The sequence below is a fragment of the Arvicola amphibius genome, chromosome 6 (genome assembly GCF_903992535.2).
Source record: "Arvicola amphibius chromosome 6, mArvAmp1.2, whole genome shotgun sequence".
Classification (NCBI taxonomy): domain Eukaryota; kingdom Metazoa; phylum Chordata; class Mammalia; order Rodentia; family Cricetidae; genus Arvicola; species Arvicola amphibius.
Window position 1 is genome coordinate 156,857,405 of NC_052052.2, and position 26,273 is coordinate 156,883,677.

Here is a 26,273-nt window from a genome sequence, read left to right on the forward strand (position 1 = left end):
GACGTCCCCATTACTCTGACTAGATAACTGGCATGATTGCAAAGCAGATGTAACAAAAATCAGAAAAGAGGATACAGTGTGACTGAATAACACAGAGAATGTAAATTACTGCATGTGAAGAGATCTGGTGTGTTTCTATTTTAATATATCACAGAAAAAGACAAAAAAGTAGATTCATGCACATTTTCCTTTGAGTTTTCCGAAGTTTTATTATTCACATGTTAGACAGATAATTGATATTTAAGGATGTTCGCATGATTGTTACAGGCAGAATTGGATGGATACAGCCTTATAGAGTGTGTGTGCTTCTTCCTCAGTCAGGGTGGATGCCAGTCTGCACAGCAAATTGAAATATACAGATAATAGGAACAAAGTTTAGCTCGACATTCCAAACAAAATGAAAGAAATCTCTGCATGTTCGGAGTGTGCTTGGGGTTTAGAAAAGTAGTCATGGTTTAATCTTGACTTAGTGTTCTGTACTTGTGTTTGAAACGTAAATGATATTGAGGAAAGACCGGAAGGCTGCTCTCTTAGGCTAACTTTGCCATAATTGCAGAATGGCTTCTGGCAGCAGGAGCAAAGAGGTAAAGAAGATCAGATCTGTCCTTTTCACACCAGTGGCTGGTGAGTATTTATGCCTAGTTAAATTATCTTCTACCAGTGCCTTCTGTAGAGCTGGATTTGTAGAGAGTGCTTGAATTTGGTTTCATCATGCAGTGATTTAAAGTCTAGCTGGGTGTAGTTGGCTGTGCTGAAACCTGTGGTCTCCTAGAGTCTGTACATCTGTCCAGGTCCTTCTGTATCTTTGAGTCTCCATTGAGACATTCAGTGTTATTCCAATGGGCCTGCCTTCACATGCTACTTGGTCTTTTTCCTTTGCATCATTTAACATCTTCCTTCCTTCTGTATGTTTAGTGCTTTGATTTTTTTAAAGATTTTTTTTAACGATTTATTTATTTATTATGTATACAAAATTCCTTCCATGTATGCTTTGCATGCCAGAAGAGGGCACCAGATCTCACTATAGATGGCTGTGAGCCACCATGTGGTTGCTGGGAATTGAACTCAGGACCTCTGGAAGAGCAGTCAGTGCTCTTAACCTCTGAGCCATTTCTCCAGCTCCTGCTTTGATTTTTATGTGTCTTGGAGGATTTATTTTCTGGTTCTGTCTTTTTGGTGTTCTCTAAGGATCTTGTACCTTGATAGGAACCTCCTTCATTGGGTTATGGGAATTTTCTTGGTTTTTATTGAAAACCTTTTCTGTGCTGTTGACTTGGGTTTCTCCTCCTTCCTCTGTTTCCATTACTCATAGATTTGGTTTTTTCTTTTTTATAGTTTGCCACATTTTCTGTATGGTTTTGCCTGAATGTGTTTAGATTGAACGTTTTCTTTGACTGATGTGTCCATTTCTTCTACCTGGTCTTCACTGTTTGAGATTTTCCCTTCCATGTCTTGTATTCTGTTTTTGGGGACTTTTCTGAGTGTTTTGTTTGACTTCTTAAAGTTTTCATTTCCTGTTTTAGCGAATTTTGGGTTTTCCTTAGTGATTCTACTTCAACTTTCATGTCTTGGACAACACACTATTTTTGTTTGTTTGTTTGAATGTTTGTTTTGTGTGCATGTATTTTCACAGACATCAGGGGCCTCCACTGGAGATCACATATTGGTCCTGCTACAGACTCCAGACAGCAATCCTATCTGTCACTGAGGACTCAGGTTCAATATAGTATGTTGGGTAAATAGCTCACATGACAAAACATTCTACATAGCAGGAAGGACCTGTTGAGTAGCCTTATCTTATCCTGGCCACACAAAGGCAGCAGCTTTAAAGTTCCTTAGCTATCTGGGTTAGAATAACACATTCAAGTGAGGAATACAGAGCTTTCAAAATCTAAATAGACTATTAAGCACTGTGCAGCTCAGTCAGTAAAACTCCCACCCAGGCGTGAGAACAAAGCGTTCAAGGACAATAACAACAACCACCACACCCACTTAAATAATGTAGTGAAGATCCTCTTCATCAAAAACCTCAAGACCACTAAGAAAACTGGTCATGAGACCCTCGAAGATGGGAGATGCTCATCAGTAGGACTAACCAGAGTGCCACCTTTTTGAGTACCATCTTTCATAACACCAGAAGGCAACGTGCAAGCTTCCAAATGACGGAAGCGACAAACGGCCTTACTCAGCTATGACAGCCACGAACCCTAAAGATATAATAGCTACACACATATATTAGAGGTACCCAACTTCTTCCTAATTGAGTGTAAGATCCACTCAACAGGAAGGAATCCATGCCTGGTATTGAAAACCTAGTCAACTGCCTAGAGCTAGCAGAGTCATGGATCTTTCAGAGACCCTTATAGAGAACAACAACCAGCCAATATGAAGAGTTTTGAAGCCCAGCCCAGCTGATACACTTACAAAACAATGCCCTCTCTTAGGGCTCGGGGACCATTGTAAGAAAGGTAGCAAGAGAGATGTCTATTTCTCATGTAGCAAATGCTTTGTTTTCTTGTAACTATCCATGTGTGTTTGTGGGCTTCATGGCTGAGATTTAAAATCATGGAAATGAGAATGGCTCCCTTCCAGACTCAAATACATGCCTGTTACAATGGAGAGTCATGATGGGTTGGATGTTCCAGCCTCTGGAAAACTACTCCCTAGGGAAATGTGTCCCCAGTATCAGTGCACAGAAGGCAATGTGTTGAAAATACCAACGTGCCTAGCTTTACCCAAGGGTAAACCTGAAAATCAGGTGGTATAACTTGTGAGCAACTGGTTCTATAGGCATGAGAATCCCAAAATTTGGTGAGTCATGGATTTGGAGAAACACTGAGGCGAGACACCTGCTCCCAGGTCAGAGACTCTACAAGTAGTTCTGAAAGGGGCCTCGTGGAGCTGTGAAGGTGAAATCTAACTTGCAATGGTGTTCACAGGATGTGCTGAGGCTAGAACCACAGGACATCCACCAAAGAAAGCTCAGGAGCCAGCCCAAGAGAGACTACAGGTCCTGTAGGAGCCTTAGCGGAGGCACTCAATTGTCTGTGTCAGCCATGGGGCTGAGGGGGTGGAGCTTTACCTGATTGGTTATTGTCTTGCTTTGGACCTTTCATTCCTTGCTATGTCCCCATAATTCCATTTTGGAATGGAATTTAACCTCTGTGGATTTGTCTGTTGGAAGTCTGCAACGTGCTGTTATTATGTTAATTACATACGAGGTAATCACAGTTAATGGGCTTTCTCAAGTCTAAGAAAAAAAAACTGGATATTGGAGATTTGAACCCTCCTTGGTCACAGCACAGTTAGAACAAGTCACTGATATGTTTTATAAGATGAAGTTTGTGGCAGAGGTCAAGACAGTGGGGCAGAAGTTGCCTTCTCTGCTCCGAATTCGTCCCTGTGGCTAGTGATATTTGGTCAACTAATGCAAATTAACAAGTTGGAATCCCAGAAAATTCCTTGTTGACTTTCAGATCATTGCTGAAAGTAAGCACCTGAATCCCTGGAAGCAGAGCTCCACTAGGGATGGGAAACTGGACCCTATGATGAGAGAACCATCCTTCTAGAACACCATCCCACAGCCAGGTATATTTTCAAGCAGAAGGTTTTAATGATGTACAATATTACTGAAATAAAACCAGAAAGCAAGCATAATGCTACATTTAAAGTCAAACTTTAATTTTAAGATATTGTTGTAAAAAAAACACTTTATTAGCATGCCTATGCCTGGTCATTCTTATCACAATGTTGCTATTAAATGAAGTCAGCATTTTCTTCTGCAGGGCACATGCTGGACCATGTGATGGAGAGGACCCCTCCTGCTCCTCGTTTGCACGGTCCATTCTCCTCAGCATCATCTTGGGCAGAAGGCTCCTGAGGCAACGAAAGAGGAAAGGAGCAAAGATTACTCCACACCTAGGCTATCTCATTGCTGTCAATCATCCCCTCCCATTACTCTGACTGGAGTAAAAGCATTACCACCTCGATTAGAAAGACTACAGCACCGTGACTTTGTCAGAGTGCCTTCATGGTCACCATGTTCCATGCCCAACTATAACACCCCAGTCAAGAAGAAAAGATTGTCATCCACACCCCAGTATAAACTCTCCCCGCACTCAAACAGTGAACCGCCAGTTGTCTCACAGCTGACGCCCGTGAGGGACGAGACACAGTCATACCTAATCTGCCGCAGATGTCACTTAGTTGTCTCAGATTTAGACAAATCTTCCGTAAACTTTGGCCTTCCGCAGCAACTTGTCCTGAATTCCTCGTTTGTCTTCACGGAAAAGCAAATGAAAATATTGAGAACCAGGAGACTAACGGTAAAGATCCAAAGTGAAGAAACATTGTTAGTAACCCATTTCTCACTCACCATGTCACTAAACTGGTTCAGCCCCATAGTGTAGCTGGTCTTGCCCTGTTCGTACTCTGCATTGTGTTTCTCGATGATTTTCTTATTTTCTTCCCACAGTGCTCTTCGGTGTCCTTCTTCATCCTGGAAACAAATACAGCAGATGGTATTCTTTTCCTATTAACCCCCACACAAGCTGACCAAATGGAGCGTCGTCAAGAGGAACCATGGAGACTACAGCCAGCCATTGTCCACACCCAGAGAATTAGCCACAATGGCTACCTTAAGTTCATAGCGCAAGTCTTTAGCAAGTCCTTAGTGGTGCCTGGCCTCTGTGGCTGCGTTTGTGTCTATAGACTCTCAACAGCAGGGGGCATTCTTTCTGAAATCCCTCTGTACAGGGTCCATGTTACCAACCGGGCTGTAGGTTTTTTCAAATTTCTTCTTCCATTCCTCCCATTCAGCATCCAAGCTGGGATCACGTGAATGAGCAGCTGAGGCCATTCTCGAGCAGGAAGACAGCACTGATCAGGTGAACAAGGACTTGTCCAATACCAAATGGTCAGCCCTGAAAACATTCACACAAGTAATTATGCATACTGATCAGGCTACATTCAGGAGTATAAATGTACATGCACATAGGCACATGGTTACAATTAATGAAAAGAAGAAGGCCAGATTTTAAAATGAGTCAGGAAGGGTGTTTCTGAGGGCATGAGGGAGGAAAAGGAGGAAGTGGCAGTGATGTAATTCCACGAGTATCTTAAAACAACAAAACCAACCAACCAACCAAACAAACAAGAAAACAAAGAGAAACAAAACCCAGGGAAAGAAGAGAAGTCCCAGGTAACCAGAGCAAAGCTGCGGGATGTTTCTAGAGCACGAGTCAGCCGGATCCAGGGCCTCTGTACCTTGCTTGTCTCTGCGGTGCTGCAGCTTCTGTTAAAAACGTGGACACCAGAACCGTGGTGCACAGGACCTCCTAAGAGCTATTTATAAAGGAGTCTAGTGCTGCAAGAGCAGAGCAGCCTTGGCTCCGCCCCTTTCGTTCCCGGAGCAAAGCCTACCCCTTCCCTGAAGTCTCAGCCTGGTGTACTGAGCATGTCCTAAACCAGCTTGATTAGTGACTCACGCACACCAGGAAGGAAATCACAACTCTGCCGACTAACGAGCCCCACACCCAAACTGTGTCATAAAGGATGTGGCTTTTCTGTGAATCCTAAGACACACTTCCTGTTTTGTATAATCGAAAGTCTTCAGAAACAACAGAATCGTAGTGGGGAGAACTCACTGGGGACAGTTTGTGTGTGCCACAGTCCCGCCTCAGGTTCTGCATCTGTACAGAGAACTGTGAAGGCCCTCAGACAGCACGTCTGAAACATAACAGTGTGTATCTGCCTGTGATTTCCTTACCTGAATCTCAGCCCCTGATAGACAGGAGCATCTGCAGAGGGGACGAAATAACCAGAAGGAAACAGATGTTAGAGATACTTTGTCATTCAGCCTGACCATCAGTTTCTCAGGCTAGGGCTCCACAGCTTTAGAAAAAGCATTGAAGTTGCTCTAATCAAAGAAGAGATACCTCATGTGCTCAAAAAGATGATCTACAGGGTTTGACTGGACATGGGAAACTTTACCATGACTCTGGACACCCGAAACTTGCTGTGTGAGCTTCCCCATTTCTCTGGCTAACACAGCTGGCCACGTGGTTACAAAGCAGATGTAGCAAAAGTCGGAAAAGAGGATACAGTGTGACTGAAAAACACAGAATGTAAATTACTGCAGGTGAAGAGATATGGTTCATTCCTACTTTATATATTTTTTTTTTTTTTTTTTTTTTTTTTTTTTTTTTGGTTTTTCGAGACAGGGTTTCTCTGCAGCTTTTTTAGAGCCTACTTTATATATTATAGGAAAACGTTAAAACAAAGTAGAGTAGTGCCCATTTTCTTTGGTTTTTTTTTTTTTTTTTTTTTTTTGAAGTTTTACTGTGCACTTGCCAGACAGATTAAAATTTAAGGATTTCATATCTTGGTTCCAGGCAGAATTGGTTAGATGCAGCCCAAAAGAATGTGTGTGCCTTCCCCTCAGTCAGGGTGGATTGCCAAGGGCCACGCCAGAGGAGCCACAGATACCAACCAGGTGATCTGCCCACCAGGAACTGAAACTCTTCTGGGTTAAACTCAGATAAGCAAGGCCTTGAAAGCCTTGGCTGAAGAATGTCTCTTGCCTTTGAGGGTGGGGTGGGAGGGTGTGTGGAAGGAATGGGAGGTGGGGAGGGAGTGGGAATTTGGATTGATTTTTTTTTTTTTTAAATCTAATAAGTAAAAAAAAGAATGTCTCTTGTTACTGCTGTGTCTTTGTATGTTTGATGCTGCCATCTTTCTCTGGTATGTGGCATGGTGTGAATGGGTGTGGGGAGACCAGCAACACCTATAATGTAGTTTTTATCTCATGGAAATATTCTGTTACCTTGGACATTTTTACCTGTGGATTATTATGAAGACGATTCCTCCTAAGCTGTACTGTTTAACTGAAGCAATGATTTTTATACAATAGTATTATTAGTTGAAATAGGATTTTGATGGTTGAGGGTCTTTAATAAATACAGTAAAGAATTATGTAAGAGGTTAGGTCAGTGGAAAAATTAACATAGGTAAAATTAGGATAAAGTTGCCTCTGCCTCTGAGTCCCTTTGACTCTTATTGCTGCTGGAGGCTGGCCCTAGGCAACCATAGTGCATGGAAATTGAAATATATGGATTAATAGAAACAATGTTTACTTCTCCATTCCAAACAAAATGAAAGAAATTTCTGCATGTTCGGAGTGTGCTTGGGATTTAGAAAAGTAGTCATGGTTTAATCTTGGCTTAGTGTTCTGTACTTGTGTTTGAAACGTAAATGATATTGAGGAAAGACCGGAGGGCTGCTCTCTTAGGCTAACTTTGCCATAATTGCAGAATGGCTTCTGGCAGCAGGAGCAAAGAGGTAAAGAAGATCAGATCTGTCCTTTTCACACCAGCAGCTGGTGAGTATTTATGCCTAGCTAAATTATCTTCTACCAGTGCCTTCTGTAGAGCTGGATTTGAAGAAAGTGCTTGAATTTGGTTTCATCATGTAATGATTTAAAGTCTAGCTGGATGTAGTTGGCTGTGCTGAAACCTGTGGTCTTTTAGAGTCTGTACATCTGTCCAGGTCCTTCTGTGTCTGAGTCTCCATTGAGACATTCAGTGTTATTCCAATAGGCCTGCCTTCATGTGGTACTTGGTCTTTTTCCTTTGCATCATTTAATATCTTCTTTCGGTTTGTATGTTTAGTGCTTTGATTTTTATGTGTCTTTGAGGATTTATTTTCTGGTTCTCTCTTTTTGGTGTTCTATAAGGGTCATAGGCACCTTCTTCATCAGGTTATTTTCTTCTTTGTTTTTGTTGAAAACCTTTTTCTGTGCTATTGACTTCAGTTTCTCCTCCTTCCTCTGTTTCTATTACTCAGAGAATTTTTTTTATAGTTTGCCACATTTCCTGGATATTTTGCCTGAATGTATTTAGTCTTAATGTTTTCTTTGACTGAGGTATCAATTTCTTCTGCCTTATCTTCACTGCCTGAGATTCTCCCTTCCATGGACTCTGTTGTTAGGATTTACCTCAGAGGGTTTTGTTTGACTTCCTAAAGTTTTCATTTCTTGTTTTATCTCATTTTAGATTTCCCTTAGAGATTTTATTTCTACTTTTATGTCTTCCACTGTTTTCATCATTTCAATACATGACTTTTTTGTGTGTATTTTCAGACTTCACTACGGGATTTTTTTTTAAATATACTCTTTAAGGACCTTGTATATAATTGTTGAGGAATATTATTTTAAGGTGTGTTACTTTTGTTAATGCTGTGAAACATTTGTTTAATAATTAAAGGTGTATTATTGTTGTTTATGCTGCATTTGTTTAACTCTGTGAAGCTGTGTTACTTTGCCTGTCTAAAACACATGATGGTCTAATAAAGAGCTGAATGGCCAACAGCAAGGCAAAAGCAAGGATAGGCAGGACTGGTAGGCTGTAACCCTGCTTGGCGGGTCAGCTATTCAGGGTCCTCTGAAGGGGCGCTACCTGAAAGCCATGGGCTAGAGAGAGAAAGGAGACCAAGCAAGATTCTGTTTGTCAAGGTCTCGTTTATTAGGGTGATGATTACAGCTTATATAGCCCTTGAATGAGGAACTCGGATTGGAGTTGGGGGTAGGGAGTAGCAAAGGTCACCAGCTAGCAAACCTGGTGTTCCTTGTGCAAGCAGAAACATTCTTTTTGTGGTTCCCTTAACAAACAGTTCTCAAGATAGTTAGGACGTGGGGCTCTCTGCAAACATCCTTAGGACAATGGTCCCTGCTATCATCTTTAGGACAATGGTCCCTAACAGTAGGCAGAGAGTATAAATAGGAGGAGAAATGAGGAAGAGGTGAACAATGAGAGAACAAGGGGAGGAAGCCGTCAGGGGCCAGCCACTCAGTCACTCAACCACCCAGCAGGATTCAGCCAGCCAGGGAGTAGGAGTGAAAGTAAGACACACAGAAGTAAGAAAAGGAAATGGCCCAGATGCAAAGGGTAGTGGGGATAATTTAAGTTAAGAAAAGCTGGCAAGAAACAAGCCAAGCTAAGGCCAAAAAGATTATGCCTGTGTGTGTGTGATTTCTTTGGGAGCTGGGTTGCTGGCCCCCGAAAAGCAAAAAGAGTAAAATATCACACTACATTTTGGCATTCAACATGGGCCCAAATTTCCATGTAGGGCCAAAAATGCTGGAAGAGAGAGAGAGAGAGAGAGAGAGAGAGAGAGAGAGAGAGAGAGAGAGAGAGAGGAGAGAGAAAGAGGACATGATTCCTTTAAGAGGTGGTACTGTTCTACTAAATAGAACTAGAAATGGCAAGCTAAGCAAAAACCACTTGTGGTAATGCCAGTAGGAGCTTCCTTAGCTAGAAAAGTTTATTGAAACTCCTCCTGGTCACGCACTTTTGAGCTCACCAGCCTGCAAGCTTTGGGCTTGACTTTCAGGACCCAACCCAAGGGTGGGTGGGACCAGCCTATAGAGAATGCAGAGGATCCAGGTGTAGTTGCTTAACAGTCTAAAAAGGCTAAAAGGCTAAAGGTTAAAAGAGATCCCAATGGGGGAAAAACAAACAAACCTCTAAATGGTTTCCAGTGTGTTTTATAATTTACATAGGCTTAAGAAAGAAAGAATATGGACATCTCCTTAAGTGTCTTTCGGCCATTTGAGATTCTTTTGTTGAGAATTCTCTGTTTAGTTATATACCCCATTTTTAAATTGGATTATTTGGAATTTTGATGTCTAATTTCTTGAGTTCTTTATATATTTTGGAGATCAGTCCTTTGTCTGATGTGGGGTTGGTGAAGTTCTTTTCCCACTTAGTAGGTTGCCTTTTTGTCTTATTGACTGTGTCCTTTGCATTACAGAAGCTTCTTAGTTTCATGAGGTCCCATTTATTCATTGTTGCTCTTATTGTTTGTGCTACTGGGGTTATATTTAGGAAGTGGTTTCCTGTGCCCATGCATTGAAGGTGACTTCCCACTTTTTTCTTCTATCAGGTTCAGTGTGGTCAGATTTATATTGAAGTCTTTAATCCATTTGGATTTGAGTTTTGTGCATGGGGATAGATATGGATTTATTTTCATTCTTCTACATGTTGACATCCAGTTATGCTAGCACCAGTTGTTGATGATGCTCTCTTTTTTTCCATTGTATAATTTTAGCTTCTTTGTCAAAATCAGGTGTTCATAGGTATATGGATTAATACTCGGGTTTTCAATTTGATTCCATTGGTCAACCTGCCTGTTTTTATGCCAAACCAAGCTGTTTTCTTTATTGTAGCTCTATAATAGAGTTTGATGTCAAGGATGGTGATGCCTCTGGAAGTTCCTTTAATGTACAGGATTGTTTTGGCTATTCTGGTTTTCTTTTTGTTTTTCCATATGAAGTTGATTGTTTTTCTTTTGAGGTCTGTGAAGAATTGTGTTGGGATTGATGGGGATTGCACTGAATCTATAGACTGCTCTCAATGCAGCAAAACTAGCCATTTGGGCAAGAAGCTGGCCTTGCCTCGACTGCTGACAATATGTTGTCTTAATTGAACAAGCAGGACACAAATGAGTGATTACCAAATCTTGTCAAGACAAGGTGAGAGAGTTCTTCAAAATCTGGTTTCATAAAAAGTTTGTCAAATATTCTAGGCCTTTAGGCTGCAGATGGATGCCCTAACATTGCAGAGGTACTTTGGGTGATGTCCAGGAAGCCAGCTGTTTCTGTTATTCCATTTTTTGGAAGTCACCTGCTTACACGTCCTGCTTACTCAGCTAATATTTCCTTCTTGGGTCTTTGAGGGAGTTGAAGACTAGGTAGTTATAGCCATAATTTTTCTTGTTTACTAGACTCAGAAAAGTTCACTGAAGAAGTATAAAGTTTATAAGGTTGAGAGATATCTGATATAAAGATAGTTTTGGATAGTAATGCAAGTTATGATAGAAAGTAAATTAGGTACAAGACTTTGGACTCACCAAGATAGGATAAATAATGGAGTATTTTCTCTGAATTTGTCAAATATAAGTAGACTAGATATTGTTGAGATACTTATTGCCTGTATATATTGTATATAGTTTTTCTTTTATTAGTTACAGCCTTTTTATTTTAGACAAAAGGGGAAATATAGTGGTATGTTATTTGTGTTTTAAAAAATAAAGGTTGCCTGAATATCAGATTTCAAAACAGTCACACTAGTCAGCCATGCAAACCAGGCATGGCTTTCGTCCCAGCAGCCACACTAGCTAGCCTTAGAGGCTGGGCAGTGGTGGTGTACGCCTTTAATCCCAGCACCAGAGAGGAATATAAAATGGGAGGAGACAGAAACTCAGGGTCTCAGTCTATAGTTAGTCTGCAGTCACACCGAGGACAGGATCGCCCAGCCTTGGTAGAGGTAAGAACTCTAATGGTTTGGCTGCTTTGCTTTTCTTATCTTCAGCTTGAATCCCAATATCTGTCTCTGGGTTTTTATTACTCATGCTATGCATTCCCTACAATAGGATACCTTGCTTAGCCTTGACACAGGGGGTGGGAGCTTACTTCAGCCTAAACTTGATGTGCAAGACATTGTTGACTCCCCAAGGAAGGCCGTTCCCCCATGAGAGGTGGATGGGGGCTGGGAAGTGGGGGTAGAAAAGAGACAGGAGAAGTGGAGGGAAGGGGAGCTGGCATTGGTTTGTAAAACGAAAAATAATTTTTTAAATAAAAAAGGAAAAAAGTCTCCCAGTTGTTGCAAGGGGAGGGCCCACTTGTTTGTCCCAGACAATTTTAGTGCAGAATTCTACCAGACTTTCAAAACGGACCTAATATCAATACTTCTTAAATTATTGCACAAAACAAAAACAGAAGGAACATTATCAAATTCCTTTTCTGAGGTCACTGTCACCTTGATACACAGAAAGACTAAAAAAGGAAAAGAGAATTACAGACTGATTTCTCTCATGAACACAGATACAAAAATAATAAAGTACTTGCAAACTGAATGCAAGACACATCAAAAAGTTCATCCACCACATCGACTTAATCCCAGAGATGCAGGGATGGTTTAAAATATGAAAATCTGTCAATGTAATCCACCATATAAACAAACTGAAAGAAAAAACCACCACATGGTCATACTAAAAAAGCCTTTGGCCAAGTCGAACACCCCTTCATCATAAAAGTCTTAGAGAGCTCCACCAGGGATGGGAAACTATGTAATGAGAGAACTCTCCACTCCTGTTAGCCACCCTAATAGCCAGTTATACCTTCAAGGAGAAGGTTTTAATGATACAAAATCTTATTGAAACAAAACCAGAAAGAAAGCATAATGTTACACTTAAAGTCAACTTTTAATTTTAAGACATTGTGGTTTACATTCTTTTTGTTAAAAAAATAAAAATTCTTGTGAGAATCAATAATATAAAGTAAGTGAGCGCACAGATTAAAGTATTGTAGGGTATGTATTATAGTGTTTGTAGAGTAATCATGTTTGAGATTTCATATCACGGTGTGTAGCTTAAATGGTTTCAGAGTTGGAATCCATACAGCCCAGGCTAGCCTCTGCAATGGAGAGGCCCCCTGCTGTTTCTTCTTCTATTTTTCCCCCTGTTCAGCCTTGTCAGCATCACACAAGTCACTTCTTGAAGCAGAGGGCTCCTGAGGCAATGGCATATAGATTGCTTTATTCTGAGGTTAAAATAATGTTGCCATTTCTGCCAGAACTGTTACTCAGGCTGGAAGAAACACACTTGTTGCATTATTTAGAAAGAATGCACCAAGGTGGCTTTGTCATTACCTCCCCTGTAACACATTTGTGGACAAGGGAACCAACCATGTTTAAAACTGAACAGTAAGTACAGCTACCCTGAGAAATAAGAACTGGTTGTCACCTACAACCAAATGTCCACTGTAGGCACAGTCCACAGAGCAGAACGCTTAGTCAAACAGTGAACTGTGTGCTGTTTTGCAGCTTATAGAAGTAAGGACTTCAGCTCCTTCTCCGCTTCCTTGTGGGCACTTGTGGTAGAAATGTGGCAGAGTCATACCTGATCCTTCTCAGGTGTTACATTGTTGTCCTTTGTCAAATCCTTATATTCATGCTTATCACAATCCAGGTCTTCTTCTGCCCACATTAAGTTTCCACAGCAAACTTTCCTGAATTCTTCATAGGTCTTCATGAAAAAGCAAATAAAACATTAAAAACCAACAGATACTGGAAAGATGTATAGAGAATAAACATAAAGTTAAGAATCCATAGCTCAGTCACCATGTCACTAAATTCATTCAGGCTTGCACAGACGCCCGTCTGGTCCTGCCCATATTCTGCATTGTGTTCATCAATCTGCTTCTTCTCCTCCTCCCACAATGTCCTTCTGTATTTTTCTTCATCCTGATACATGGAAGAGACAGTGTTTCCTTCAGACAAGTCAAGAGGAGGCATGGAGAGGGGTCTCAGGACATGATAGCCAGTCATCCTCTACACCCAGAGGATGAGCAAAGCCAGCCACTTTGAGTTCATAGTGGATGTCTTTAGCAAGTCCTTAGTGATGGCTGGCCACTGTGTCCACGTTTATGCCTATAGACACTTAACAGCAGGGGCCAATCTTTCTGAAATCCCTCTGGACAGTGCCCATGTTACCAACCAGGCTGTAGGTTTTTTCGTATTTCATCTTCCATTCCTCCCATTCAGCATCCAACCTGGGATCAGGTGATAGAGCAGCTGAGGCCATTCTCAAGCAGAAAGACAGCACCGATCAGGTCTCAAAAACCTAGGGAACAAAGACTTGTCTAATACCAATGGTCAGCCCTGAAAACATACACACAAGTAATATTATGCATAATGACTAAGTTATAGTTAGGAAAACATATACATACATACATATACATATATACATACAAACATACATACATACATATATATTCATTGCATGTAACAACAATTAATGAAAAAGAGGTCAGAATTTAAAGAATCAGAAGTGTTATATTAGGAGAAGTACACGAGAGAGTTTTTTAGGGCAGAGAGGGAAGACAACAATGATGTAATTATATTCTCTTAAAAAAACAAAAACCCTCAAAAGAAAGTCTAGAGAAAGAAGAGAAGTGCCGGTAATTAGAGCAAGCTCTGAGGATGTTTTTGGAGCATGATTAGATAGGATCAGGGCCAGTGTACCTTGCTTGTCTCCGCTCCCACCTGAAGTGCTGCAGCTCCCGTTCAAAGGTGGAAACCAGGACTGTGATGTGCAGGGCCTCCTAAAAGCTATTCTAAAGGAGTCTAGTGATGTAGGAGAAGAGTAGCCTGTGGCTCCACTCTTTCCTTCCAGGAGCCGTGGCTAGCCGTTCCCTGAAGCCTCGGCCTGGCCCACAGAATAGAGATATAAGCTAGCTTGACTAGTGTGTTAAGCATCCCAGCCAGAGAAACATAGTTCTGAAGACTAACCAGACCCCTGACCGAAGCTGTTTCACACAAAATGTAGCTCACCTGACAGTCATAAGACTCATGGAATGTTCTCTGTTTTGTATAATTGAGTACTTCAGAAACAACAGAGTTGTCATAGGATGAACCCATTGATGACACAGTAGATCCTACAGTCTTACCTCAGTTTCTGCATGTGTATGGAGAGCATGTGCTAGCCTAAGTACTGTGAAGGCACCGCTGACAGCACATCTGAAGAATCTAGCAACGCTAGAATCTGTGGCTGCCTTGCCTGAAACAGATGACAACAGGAGCGTCTTCAGAGAGGATAAATAACTATCAAGAAAGAGAGGTGTCAGAGATACTTGTCATTCAGCCGACCATTAATATCTCAACCTACACCTTTAGAAAAAGTATTAGAGTTGCTCAAACCAAAAAACAGATGCCCCATGCACCCAGAGTTAAATGGCCAACAGGGTTTAGTGGATAGGAGGAAATTGCTGTGTGGACTTTACCATTACTTTGACTAACACAGCTGTGCATTTGACTGCAAAGCAGATGTGATAAAATTCAGAAAACAATGCAGTGGCTTTGGCTGAGAAATTAGAGAAAATATACATTCCTATAAAATACAGAAAATATACAAGTGATCAGAATCTTTTTTTTCTATTTTGATATATCACATAAAAAGAGAAAAGCACAGTTGTATGGCCACATTCTTTTGATGTTCTCTGGAGTTTTACTGAATACTTGTCTGTCTGATAATTGAGATTTGAAGATTTTTGGATGTTAGTTAAAAGCAGAATTGAAGGAACAGATGGATACTTTCCTAAAAGATGCATTTGATCTCCCCAAGTCAAATTGGATGAAAATATAATCAGAAATTGATATACACATATAGCTATACAGTTTAATTCCATATTACAATCAAAATGAAAGAAAACTCTGCATGTTTGCATTGTTCCTGATTTTTGGCTATGTGCTCAAGATATAATCTATGGTTATTGTTCTCTGCTACCTTATTTCAGCCCTCATGGAACTTTCACCAATATCAACTATGTACTTAGACGAAAGCAAGTCTCAACAAATATGCAAAATTTGGAATAACACCCTCTATTCTTTCTGGCCATCACAGATTGATGCTAAATATTAACAACAACAGAAATCTTACAAATCCATGGAAATGGAACAACTTACTACTGAATAAAAATGGGTCAAGACAGACATCAAAAATATATTGAAACCTTTTCAAATTAAATAAATATGAATACATAACATGTCCAAAATTATGAACACAATGAAGGTGGTCCTAAGAGGAAAGCTCGTGGCACTAAGTACTTATATAAAAATTGATAGATATCATACTAGTGACTAAATAGTACTCCTGAAAGATTTAGAACAAAATGAAGAAATAATTCCCAAAGGGCAAAATATCATCAAAATTATCAATCACTGAGGAGAAATTTAAGAAGTTATCAGAAGCTGGAAAGATTGCCCCATGCTCATGAATCAGTAGGATTAATATATTGAAAATGGTCATCCTTTATTGTACAGGATTGTTTTAGCTGTCCTGAGTTTTTTTTTTTTTGTTTTTGTTTTTTCCATATGATGTTCAGTATTGGTCTTTTGAGGCTTGTGAAGAATTGTGTTGGGATTTTGATGGGAATTGCATTGAATCTGTAGATTGCTTTTGGTAAGATTATCATTCTTATTATGTTGACCCAAACTATCCAAGAGTGTTGGGAGATCTTTCCATTTTCTGATAAATAGAAAAGAGAAAATAGATGAGATGTCTGGGAGTAGGGAGAGAGGGGGAGGGGATAGGGTTGTGAATGAGGGATCAGGATGGTCTAGTTGAGGTCTGGGCAGAGGAAAAGAGTAACAAAACAGATATCTTATAGAGGAGGCCATACTGGGGTTAGGGAGAAACCTGGTGCTAGGGAAATTCCTAGGAGCCCACACGGATGAACCAATGGTGTCTATCTGGTGTAGGTATGGACGTTCACACATGTTTATGGGAAGAAGTACAGAGCCACCTCAAGGCTGATTTTAGCCTTTCTAGTTGCAAGAGGACTCAGCTTCTCTCAGACTGAGATGTGAGCAAAAGGTCCTTTTATTCTAATACAATTCACACTTGTATCAAGTCAATTCTGATACCAGTCTTTGATCTGAGTCCCCCAGAGGGACAAGACCAAATGCAAATTCTCAGCTAAGAATACCACATTTTTCTGGAGGTTCCTTAATCTAAGCTTTCATAGGCTTTGATCCCCCCAGGAAGACTCTCAGATAAGACTTCAAACAGAAGATTCAGGGGAAGCAGGTAACAATCACAAAAGGCAGATCAAAAGCTAGGAAATAACACTGCAGAGTCAAGTCCACTGCAGAAATCTGTGGGGGCTCATTTCATACCCCAGCTAAGATTCCTAGCAATAGTGAAGAGCATGCCTGAATTGACTTTCCCCTGTAATCAGATTGGTGATTACACTAATTGTTATCATAGAGCCTTCATCCCATAACTGATGCAAACAGATGCAGAGATCCACAGCCAAGCACTAGGCAGAGCTCTTGGAGTCCAGTTGAAGAGAGGTAGGAGGGATTATATGAGCAAGGGGGAGGGATTCAAGGTCATTACAGGGGAACCCACAAAGACAGATGGCCCAAGCTAGTGGGAGCTTACAGACTCTGCACAGCTACGGAGATGGCATGGGATCAACCTAGGCCCTCTGCATCTGGGTGACAGTTGTGTAGCATGGTCTTTTCTAGGACCCTTAGCAGTGAGTGCAGGATCTGTTCCTGACACATGAGCTAGCTCGTTGAAAAATATTCACCATGGTGGGATGCCTTGCCTAGCCTTGATGCAAGGGGGAGAAGGTTGGGCCTCCCTCAGCTGGATATGCTATGCTTTCTTGACTTGCATGGAAGGCATTATATTTTCTGAATGGAGATGGAGCAGGAGTGGAATGGAGTGGGTAGGAGGGAGGTGGAGGGAGGGAACTACTGGAGAAGAGGGAGGGGAAACTGTGGTTGGTATGTAAAACAAATAAATTAATTAAAATTTAATTTGCACAAAAATAGAAACTAGGATAGTGCATTTTAAATAAAACTTTATTTTATAGACCTAGCTTCACTTGTTCTTTTTAAAAGATATCTAAAAGTCATTCTGAGAATTATTAATATAAAGGAGCTGAGAACATGGGTTAAAGTGTTTGTAAGGTTTTTTATTTTAGTGTGATCATGCCTTGGAGTTCATACCACAGTGCGGCTCCGAAGGGATTTGAGTGTTGGATGTTGAGGTCCCTTCTGCTCTGCTCCCTTCCCCCACTTCAGACCTTCTTCCTCACCATCAGGCAGCTCACATCTTGGGCAGGAGGCTCTGAGACAAAGGCACAGTGGTCGCTTCACTCCTTGGCTACTTTACGTTGCCATCCATGTTACTCTGGCTGGAAGCAAAGCACACATTGCATGAATTAGAAAGAATGCAGCAAGGTGGGTTTGTCAGAGTTCCTCCCTGGGAACACCTGCCCTTCAAGGGCAGCCATGTTTAAAGCTCATCAGGCAGTGCATTTACCCTGAGCAGGAGAAGGTTGTCACCTACAAGTGGTTATCACCTCTAGCCACAATCCACAGGGCAGAACACTTAGTCAACTACTTAGAACAACTGTGTGTTGTTCCACAGCTGACATGAGTGAGAACTCCAGTTCCTCCTTGGCTTCCCAGTGGGCAGTTCAGGGAGATGCTGTGGGACAATGGTCTCATACTCTGTAAAGATTTGTCACTTGTATTGGTTTAATAAAATGGTGATTGGCCAGTAGCCAGGCAGGAAGTATAGGTGGGGCAACCAGCACAGGAGAATTCTGGGAAGAGGAAGGGCTCAGTCTACAGTTATCACCCAGACTCAGAGGAAGCAAGATGAGAATGTGTCACTGATAAAGGTACCAAGCCACATGGTGAACTCAGAAAGGAATTATGGGTTAATGTAAGATATAAGAGTTAGTTAGTAAGAAAGCCTGAGCTAATAGGGCAACCTCGTTGTCTCTGGGAATGAATGGCTGTGGGACCAGGCGGGACAGAAATCTCTGTCAACAGGGTAGGAATGTGACACCATCATACCTGATCCTGGACAGGAATTGTATCACCGCTCCCTGACCAATCCTCAAATTTAGGGAAATTGTCAACTGGCTGTGTCTGAGTTTTTCCCTTCTCTTCAAACATTGTGAATAAAGGTTCATTCATCTCTTCCTTGAATTCTTCTGGAATCTTCATGGAAAAAGTAAATAAAACAGTGTAAATCAACGGACTAACTATAAAGTGTGAAGTGAAGAAGCACAGAGCTAAGCCATCTAAGCCACACTCACCAGGCCATCAAAGACATTTATATGTGGGTTGATGTTGTCATCCTCCAGGCTATTTTCCTTATTGCTATGTTCAATCTTCTTCATAAACTCCTCCCACATCACTCTTCTCTGTTCTTCTTCAACCTAGAAATAACATAAGTGACAGTGTTTCTTTCATATTAAGTCCAAACACAAGCCAACCAATTGGGCTTGCTGTGACAGATAAAGAGAAACCTGGAGAGGGATCTCAGGACTCTACAGCCAGCCATTCTCCATACCCTGTATTTCAGCAATGGAAGCCACCCCGTGTTCATAGTACACATCTTTAAACAGTTCCTTGGTGATGATTGACCACTATGACCTCCTTTATTCCTATGTATTCCAAAGAACAAGGACTACTTCTAAGATCCCTTTGTATAGTTTCCACATTACCAACCGGCTTCTCCTGTGTTATAATCTTTTCTTGATCTTTGACATCCAGAGTGACATCAGGGGATTCAGCAGCTGAGGCCACTGCTAAGCACAGGACGACTAGGAAGACAGCAGGATTCATGTCTCAAGTGCCTGGAGAATAAAGGGAGAAATCCCAGTCTATGTATGTCAAAGTTACTAAAGTGTTTCCTTCTTTACTGAGAAATTAATGCACAAATGGTAGATCGAGATTGTTTGGACTATTCCAAGCATTTACCTAAGCAATATGCAAAAGGCTAATGTTGTGGCTTGTTTAAATAAAACACATGGAGGTCTTTGTTAGGCTACACACATGAGTAGCTGCTCATGGCTGCATAAGGGATGGAAACAGTAAGTACTGTGAGCTTCACTTATCAGGCAGATGTTTATATATCCCATGATTCCAAAAGTTGTAACTGAGGACATAAGGTAGAGTGGACTTAGGATTTGTAGAGAGTAAGGTAACTTCAAGAGCTGAGGGACATTGGACATCTTCTTACAGCTTATTGCATGGCAGGAGTTACCCTATGTCTTGGACCCTCCCTCTTGAATTATAACAGTCTAACCTCTCCTTTCTTGAGAACCTAGGAATGACATCATCTACTTCTTCCTCTGACACACAGTTGTCTCTTTGCCCCCTGAGTCTCTGAGCACTGCCTCACAGAGGAAGGGATTCACAAGGACATGTCACTAGAACCCAAAGCCAATAGTATGTGTGGAGTAAAGAGGAGACCACTCTTAGGATGTTCAACTCCAGAGTTTGCATTCTTCAGTTTACCCTCTCAAGAAGATGCTAGATTAGGGCCATGCTGCTTGGTGTTCTGTCTGTAGAGGCCAGAAGAGACATGAGGTTTTAACTTGTTTTGATATGGGAAAAGGTAATCCTATCTGAATGGGAAGCACTAGGCTGCCATTGTGCAAGGGACAAATGATACTCCCTGTGACCAGGCTAGAGTTGTACTCACAGGGATCCAGCACAAAGTTGGATGCCTGTGGGGCCTGGTTGACTCATTCAGTCTTCCACTCATCCTCCCTTGCTTCTCACCAAGACTCCTAAGTGTAAGATTTCCTCATTCATGATGGGTCTGCCTCATTCTCCAGGGAGTCTCTCCAGGGCTCTCCTCCAGTTCCCAGTCTACTTTGGCCAAGCCAGGGCTCACCTGAGATGTCCAATGCTGTACTTGTGCACTTCAGTGACTCAGCTCCTCAGTGGTTCCTGGGCATCCAGAATGTAGCCCAGCTGCACACCGTTCTGTCTTTAAATCCCCAATCTCTGGCCACGAAGCCCCACCCAACAATCCTAATGTCTTTATGACTGTCTGTGCAGATGACAGCCTTGGGCCCCAGGCTCTATCAGTCCAGATGTTTTCAGAAATTTGATTCCACCCTGTCCTGGAGGATGGAGTGATGTGTTGTCATGGTCAACTATGGGGGAGATTGCAATGCAGAGGATGCTAAGGAATGAGCCTTGAGTCCTAGGATCACTTAGCACCCCTCTATTTTGCTTGTGGGTTTTTTAAGAAGCACGTGTTTCCAGGCAATTTTGAATGGATTCTCAATATAACCATGCTACACCTTGGAGTTGTATGAGTCAGTATTTTCAAGTCTAATGTCTGTTGGTAGGAATACAGACCCTAGGATGCTTCCTCAGCATATGGGTTGAATCCAGATGGGTCTCACACAAAAACTGTTAGGAGAGGGCCTAGAGCGATAACTCTGTAGTTAAGAGTATTTGCTGGTCTTACAGGAGACCCAAGTTCAGCTCCCAGGATCCTCCTGTGGCCCCCAACAATCTTTAACTCTGGTTTCAGGGAATCCAATACTCTCTTCTTCTATCTTTGAGCACTGGACTCAAATGGTGAAGGTAAATTGTACACATAAATCAAAATTCAATAAGAGATTTTAAATAAAGAGAATAGCTAGAGGAAGGCTGTCTTGAAACAGCGATGGTCAAGGTCCAAGCCTTGGGTGGGACAGGGGAGAAAGGACGGGATAAGGTCCCCTGTGAAGCCTCCACTGGTTGCACATCTTGCCTAGTCTCCTTGGGCAGAGATACTTTGACCTCTCCTGTCTTTAGCAACTGATTCATGATATAAGAATCATTTGTAAAGGCTGTGTTAATTAATGGAAAGGGGAAAATGAGAAACATGGAAATTTCTTCAGTTTTACTCTCTGGGTTTTGCTGTATGGAAACCTAGTGTCTATCCTGAGATTTAAGTTAAGAACCTCAGTGTTAAAACTTCATGAACTTCAATGTTAAAATGTAAAATAAAGAGAACTTAAGACAGTTTTAGGTAGAAGAAATCATAACTATATAACAGTAACCATTAGGTACTGCAACCCAGAACCTAAAAACAGACGTCTCCAGGAGAGCATGGCCCACCAAATCAACTAAGCAGGGCTCCCATGGGTTCAGAGAGACTGAAGCATGCTGCTTCAGGGCCTATATGGGTCTGTACCAAGTACTCAGAGTATATATCTGTGAGTTTGGTGTTTTTGTGGGACTCCTATGAGGGGGAGCAGATATGTCTCTGACTCTTCTGCCTGTTTGGGGACCCTTTTTCTCCTGTCCAACCTCAATATGAGGACTTTTGTCCTGTTTACTGTATCTTGTTTTGTCCTGTTTGGCTGTCATCTCTTGGAAGCCTGCTCTTTTCTTTAGAGGAAATGGAGGGGAGTGGATCTGGGGAAGATGAGGTAGGGCAGTTGGGGGAGTAGAGGGAGGGAAACTGTGATCAGGATGTACTGCATGAGAGAAGAATCTGTTTTCAATAAAAAACCCAACATTCAGAAATGTTCTAAATCATTATGATTTCCTTAATAATATAAACATGCATTTGTTATAGAAATCCTTTCCAGGTAAAACAGTCATCTCTCCATTTCCACAATAATATTTCTTAATGAATATTATTTTACTTATTTGATAAAAATGGGATCATAATTTGCATACTTTTGCACATATTAAAATTTACAGATTTTTCTGATTGAGATTCATTTGGTGTCCAGAAGGACGATGTGACCTGTCCTTCTTTTCATTGAGTGACAGACATATTGCATACAAATTCCCATATTAACTATTGTATGGGTCCAGTGGCAGTAGCCCCTTAAAAGGCCATTTGATAATATAAATGGTGGGCCTGCAAGATAAATCTTGCATTATAAACACAGCTTACAGAAAACCACATGACCTGAATTTAAGTCACTCGATAGTGGAAGTAGAAACCTGACTCCTGTACCTCTTCCTTGACCTCCACACACATGCCCTTCTCCAAATTTAAAATACATAAATAAAGCATAATTTTTCTGAAATGGAATGAATTAGGTCCCAATATCATATCTCCAACTTTCTTACTTTTTAAGGATAAATAATATTTATTACATAGTTTTTGGTTTGAATGAGATGTCACCATATTCTTGGACATCTATATATTTGGTCCCCAGTTGGTGACATGGTTTGGGTAGCTGTAGATCTGGCTTTACTTGGGGGAAACATGTCACCAAGTGTGGGATGTAAGCATCCAAAGCCTTGCACTTGTTTCTAGTGTGCTATCTGCTTCTTGTTTGTGTTTCAAGATGTGAGCCCTCGGCCCCTGCTCTGGCTGTCATGTCTGCCCTGCTGCCACCCTTGCTGTGAACCCTAATCCTATGGAATCAGAAGCCCAACATAAACCATTCTTTCTATAAATTCCCCTGGTCATGGTGTTCCATTACAGCAATAGAATAGTAAGTGATACATAGAAACATCATTTTTTTCTCCTGTACATTATTTCATGAACACGTTTCCCAATCAAGTAGGAAAAGAAGATACAATATCTGTTTCCCTTACACTATCAAGTGTGGAGAAAGACTAAATTTGATCTACAGAATCTGTAATAGAAAAGAAGCATTTACGGATGTTTAAGCTAGAGAAAAGAAGTCACTATTGTTGCTGGAAGTGATTGAGATACCTGTTTATATGAAAAATCTGTTAAATTATACTTGGTTCTTCTTAATTTAGACCTCTAAATCTTGTTCTAAGCCTGCCTATGCAAGTCTTTGTAACATCCTCTTTCAGACAACAATGCTATTAAGTCAGTTTAGCATGAACCTCCATCCTTACTATCTGATAATCAACTCTGTGTGATCAAGAGCCCTTTTTTTCCACCAATGCCCCAGGTTATGTCTCCTCATATGGCCAACAGCAAGATTCCTGTAGGTCTGTTTAGTCAGAATCCCCTTAACCTTGATGCTTCTTAACAATTTTCCAACTACTGAGTCTCAGTCAGCTCCTTGCTATAAAATTTGCATAACCATCTCTACGTGACTCCTTGCACTCTCTCGCCTCTCATGCAGGATTCCATGCAAATGACTCCTATAACCTACTCCTTAATACAGTTTTCTTAGATATTTTAATAAGAATTCTTTAATTCCCAGATATGCCTTATTAAGCAATCATAACCTAATTTCTTTCCCACAGTACTTTCCCACCCTCTCCTTTTCCTCTGCCTCACTAGAACAGCAGACTCTCGAATTGAAAGAAGAGCATTTAATTAATATAATTAATATAGTTAGCCCACATTGGTGCACCAATCTGTAGGTGGAGGCTGTGTGTTCGTTTCCTGGCTGCCCAGACCCTTTGTAAGAGTTGTAGTGGTCATGGTGTCTCTTCATAACAATAGAAAACCTAACTAAGACATACAGGTGATGTTGGATTCCCCTCTATATAGTATGAATGTGTTTTATTGCCATTGGTTAATAATGAAGCTTCTTTTGGCCAATGGCTTAACAGAGTAAAACCAGGCAGAAAATCCAAACAGAGATGTGTAGAGAGAGTAGGCAGAGTCAAAGAGACTCCATGTATCTGCCAGAGGAAACAGACACTGGAGAACCTTACTGGTAAAGCACAGGGTCTGGGCAGCCAGGAAACAAACACACAGCCTCCACCTACAGATTGGTGCACCAAATGTGGGCTAACTATATCCACATAAAACCTGAGAGAGCTTTAAAAAGGAACTCTAGACACAAAAACACAGAGTTTAGTGCAGCTTCTTGGTAGCCTTTTTTTTTTTTTTTTTTAAATTCAGATGGGCTCTGATTGCTGACACCAAGCCGGGGCATTATGGCTCCATTAAGAGAGGTCTTCGTGACTCAGCATTGGCAGCAAAGGCTGCGTGGATTCTTTAGGGGAGGGCTTCCTGGTTTTTGCTAGTTATAGGAACAGCTCTATCTGTTTCAGGATGTTGAGTACTTAAATGGGATCTGTGAATAGTGTGTTACAAATTGCTTAATGGTGACATAGACCCACTGTCTGGAGCTGGAGCAATGTGCATGGGTCTCAGAGGCAGTGATCATGCATCTACCACGTTGGACTGGGTGGAGTCAACAGGCAGGGCCATGGAGTTGGTCCTAGCCAAATCCGTTGAGCATTTAAAAGAAAAGATAATACATTCCTAGTCAAATAATAATTACAGATATGTAAACAATAAAGACAAATTCAGATGGAGAAGACCTCTAAATGAGTCACAGTGTTGGATAAATGTACATAGGCTTGAGAGAGAGAGGAAAAAGAGTATAGACAGTTACAATATAAAAGAGTACAGACAGTCATAGATTAAAGGAGTAAGGATAATAAAATAAATATTAAACTTGTAGAAAAAGTAAGAGTAAGAAAAATAAGCCATGTAAAGAAAGTCTATATTATATATATTATTGTGTTTTTTTTTTAAAATTTTTTGACTGTGAATGAGCTAAATACAGAGAGACATTTCATTTTATGGGCCGTTAAGCTAAACTAACATATATATTTTAAAGGTATCTTGACTACAAAATTTGGTTCTAAGGATATGCTGCTTTGGAAAAGAGGTTCTGCTTTTTTCCCCACAAAGGAGAGAAAGCTGTGGATACCTTACTATCTAATATGGTTTGATAAACAAGACCCCCTGAAACAATGGCTCATATCCAAACAATGGTCCAACATCTATGACAGCTTTAGAACTGCTGGCTGAGATGGACCTACCACACAGGATAGCCCATGAAAAACCTGATTAACATTGCCCCAAATCAGCAGGAAGTAGTCTAGAGAACAATGTCCAAATTCTGTAAGTGATTGTTTATAAATGTTTTTTACATTTAAAGGGGGATATGCTACAGAGATGAACACTTTGAATTGGTATAGATCTTTGTTTATTGATACAAATTTAATGCCAATTTCATTATATGTATATTTCTGCTCTCAATTAAGGTATTGTGCTTGTGCAGCTCATTAAAAAATGTAGTGTATACTTAAAAAACAGGTTAATAGATAGTCATCTATAGTAGTCAAGCTTGTAGTCAAGTTAGTTTGATTTTCTAGATGTACAGAGATATATTTCAGATGGCTAGATATTCTTCAAACCCTTTAAAAACTAACAGAATATGGCATTTAAAATGTTTTAAAAACTTAGGACTTGTCATGATGAGTCACATCTGCTCCTGGCAGCACCAATGTACTTCAAGAGGATGATGGACATTGAAGAGAGTCTTTATGGAGTTTGTTAGCTATTTTAGCAATAAATTGTTCTTGCCTGGACTGCTTGATAGTATGCTGTTTGAACTGGATATACAGGACTCATAGAAAAATGATTGTTGAGCTTGCCTAAAGCTGAGACAGTCCTTCAGGGTTCCTGCATTATGAAAGAGTCTGCCAGATATTCTGCAGGATATAGAAGAAAGTGACTGTCAAACTTCCAATAGAGGTGAAACAGTCTTTCAGATTTTCTGCTTCATGGAAAAATCTGCTGGATACCTGTAGGCTGAAGAGGGATGCCTCAATGCTACAGAAGAACTTTGGGTGACTGTCTAAGCAGTGAGATGTCTCTGCCAATTCTAGAGTTTTGGAAGTTGCTTACAGTGTACTTCCTGTTAACTTAGGTAATGTTATATCCTTCTGGGGTCTTTAATGGAGTTGAAGATATATAGTTATAAATATAGAATTCCTTAGTTGTGATAAAAGATAAAGTAGATATAAATATTGTAACTGTAATTCTTACTTGATACCTGTCTTGCTATATGTAATTTTACCATGTTAAAATAAAACTGTCTTTTTTAATTAGACAGAAAAGTGAGGTGATGTGGGATTCCCCTCTGTTTGATGTGAATATGTTTTATATTGATTAATAAAGAAGCTGCTTTTTGTCAATGGCTTAATAGA

General features: G+C 40.7%; 1 protein-coding gene across 1 annotated transcript; it reads right to left on the minus strand.

The window, feature by feature from the left end:
* Window positions 1-3,660: 3,660 nt before the first annotated feature.
* Window positions 3,661-5,474, minus strand: LOC119816599 (protein CTLA-2-beta-like). Its single transcript, XM_038333369.2, has 5 exons — window positions 5,266-5,474; window positions 4,772-4,922; window positions 4,376-4,498; window positions 4,182-4,279; window positions 3,661-3,876 (listed from the first exon to the last, which is right to left on the minus strand). Exons 2-4 carry the CDS (start codon window positions 4,856-4,858, stop codon window positions 4,199-4,201), a joined length of 291 nt encoding a protein of 96 aa, XP_038189297.1. The 5' UTR covers window positions 4,859-4,922; window positions 5,266-5,474; the 3' UTR covers window positions 3,661-3,876; window positions 4,182-4,198.
* Between the last annotated feature and the right edge of the window lie 20,799 nt (window positions 5,475-26,273).

Bases quoted from the DNA above. Each gene is read 5' to 3' on its own strand.
- LOC119816599 (XM_038333369.2), bottom strand. From the start codon at position 4,858: ATGGCCTCAGCTGCTCATTCACGTGATCCCAGCTTGGATGCTGAATGG. The intron at 4,499-4,771 runs GTTGGTAACATG...ATTTGTTTCCAG, and splicing joins TTGAAAAAACCTACAGCCCG to GATGAAGAAGGACACCGAAG. The intron at 4,280-4,375 runs GTGAGTGAGAAA...TTTTCCGTGAAG, and splicing joins TGAACCAGTTTAGTGACATG to ACAAACGAGGAATTCAGGAC.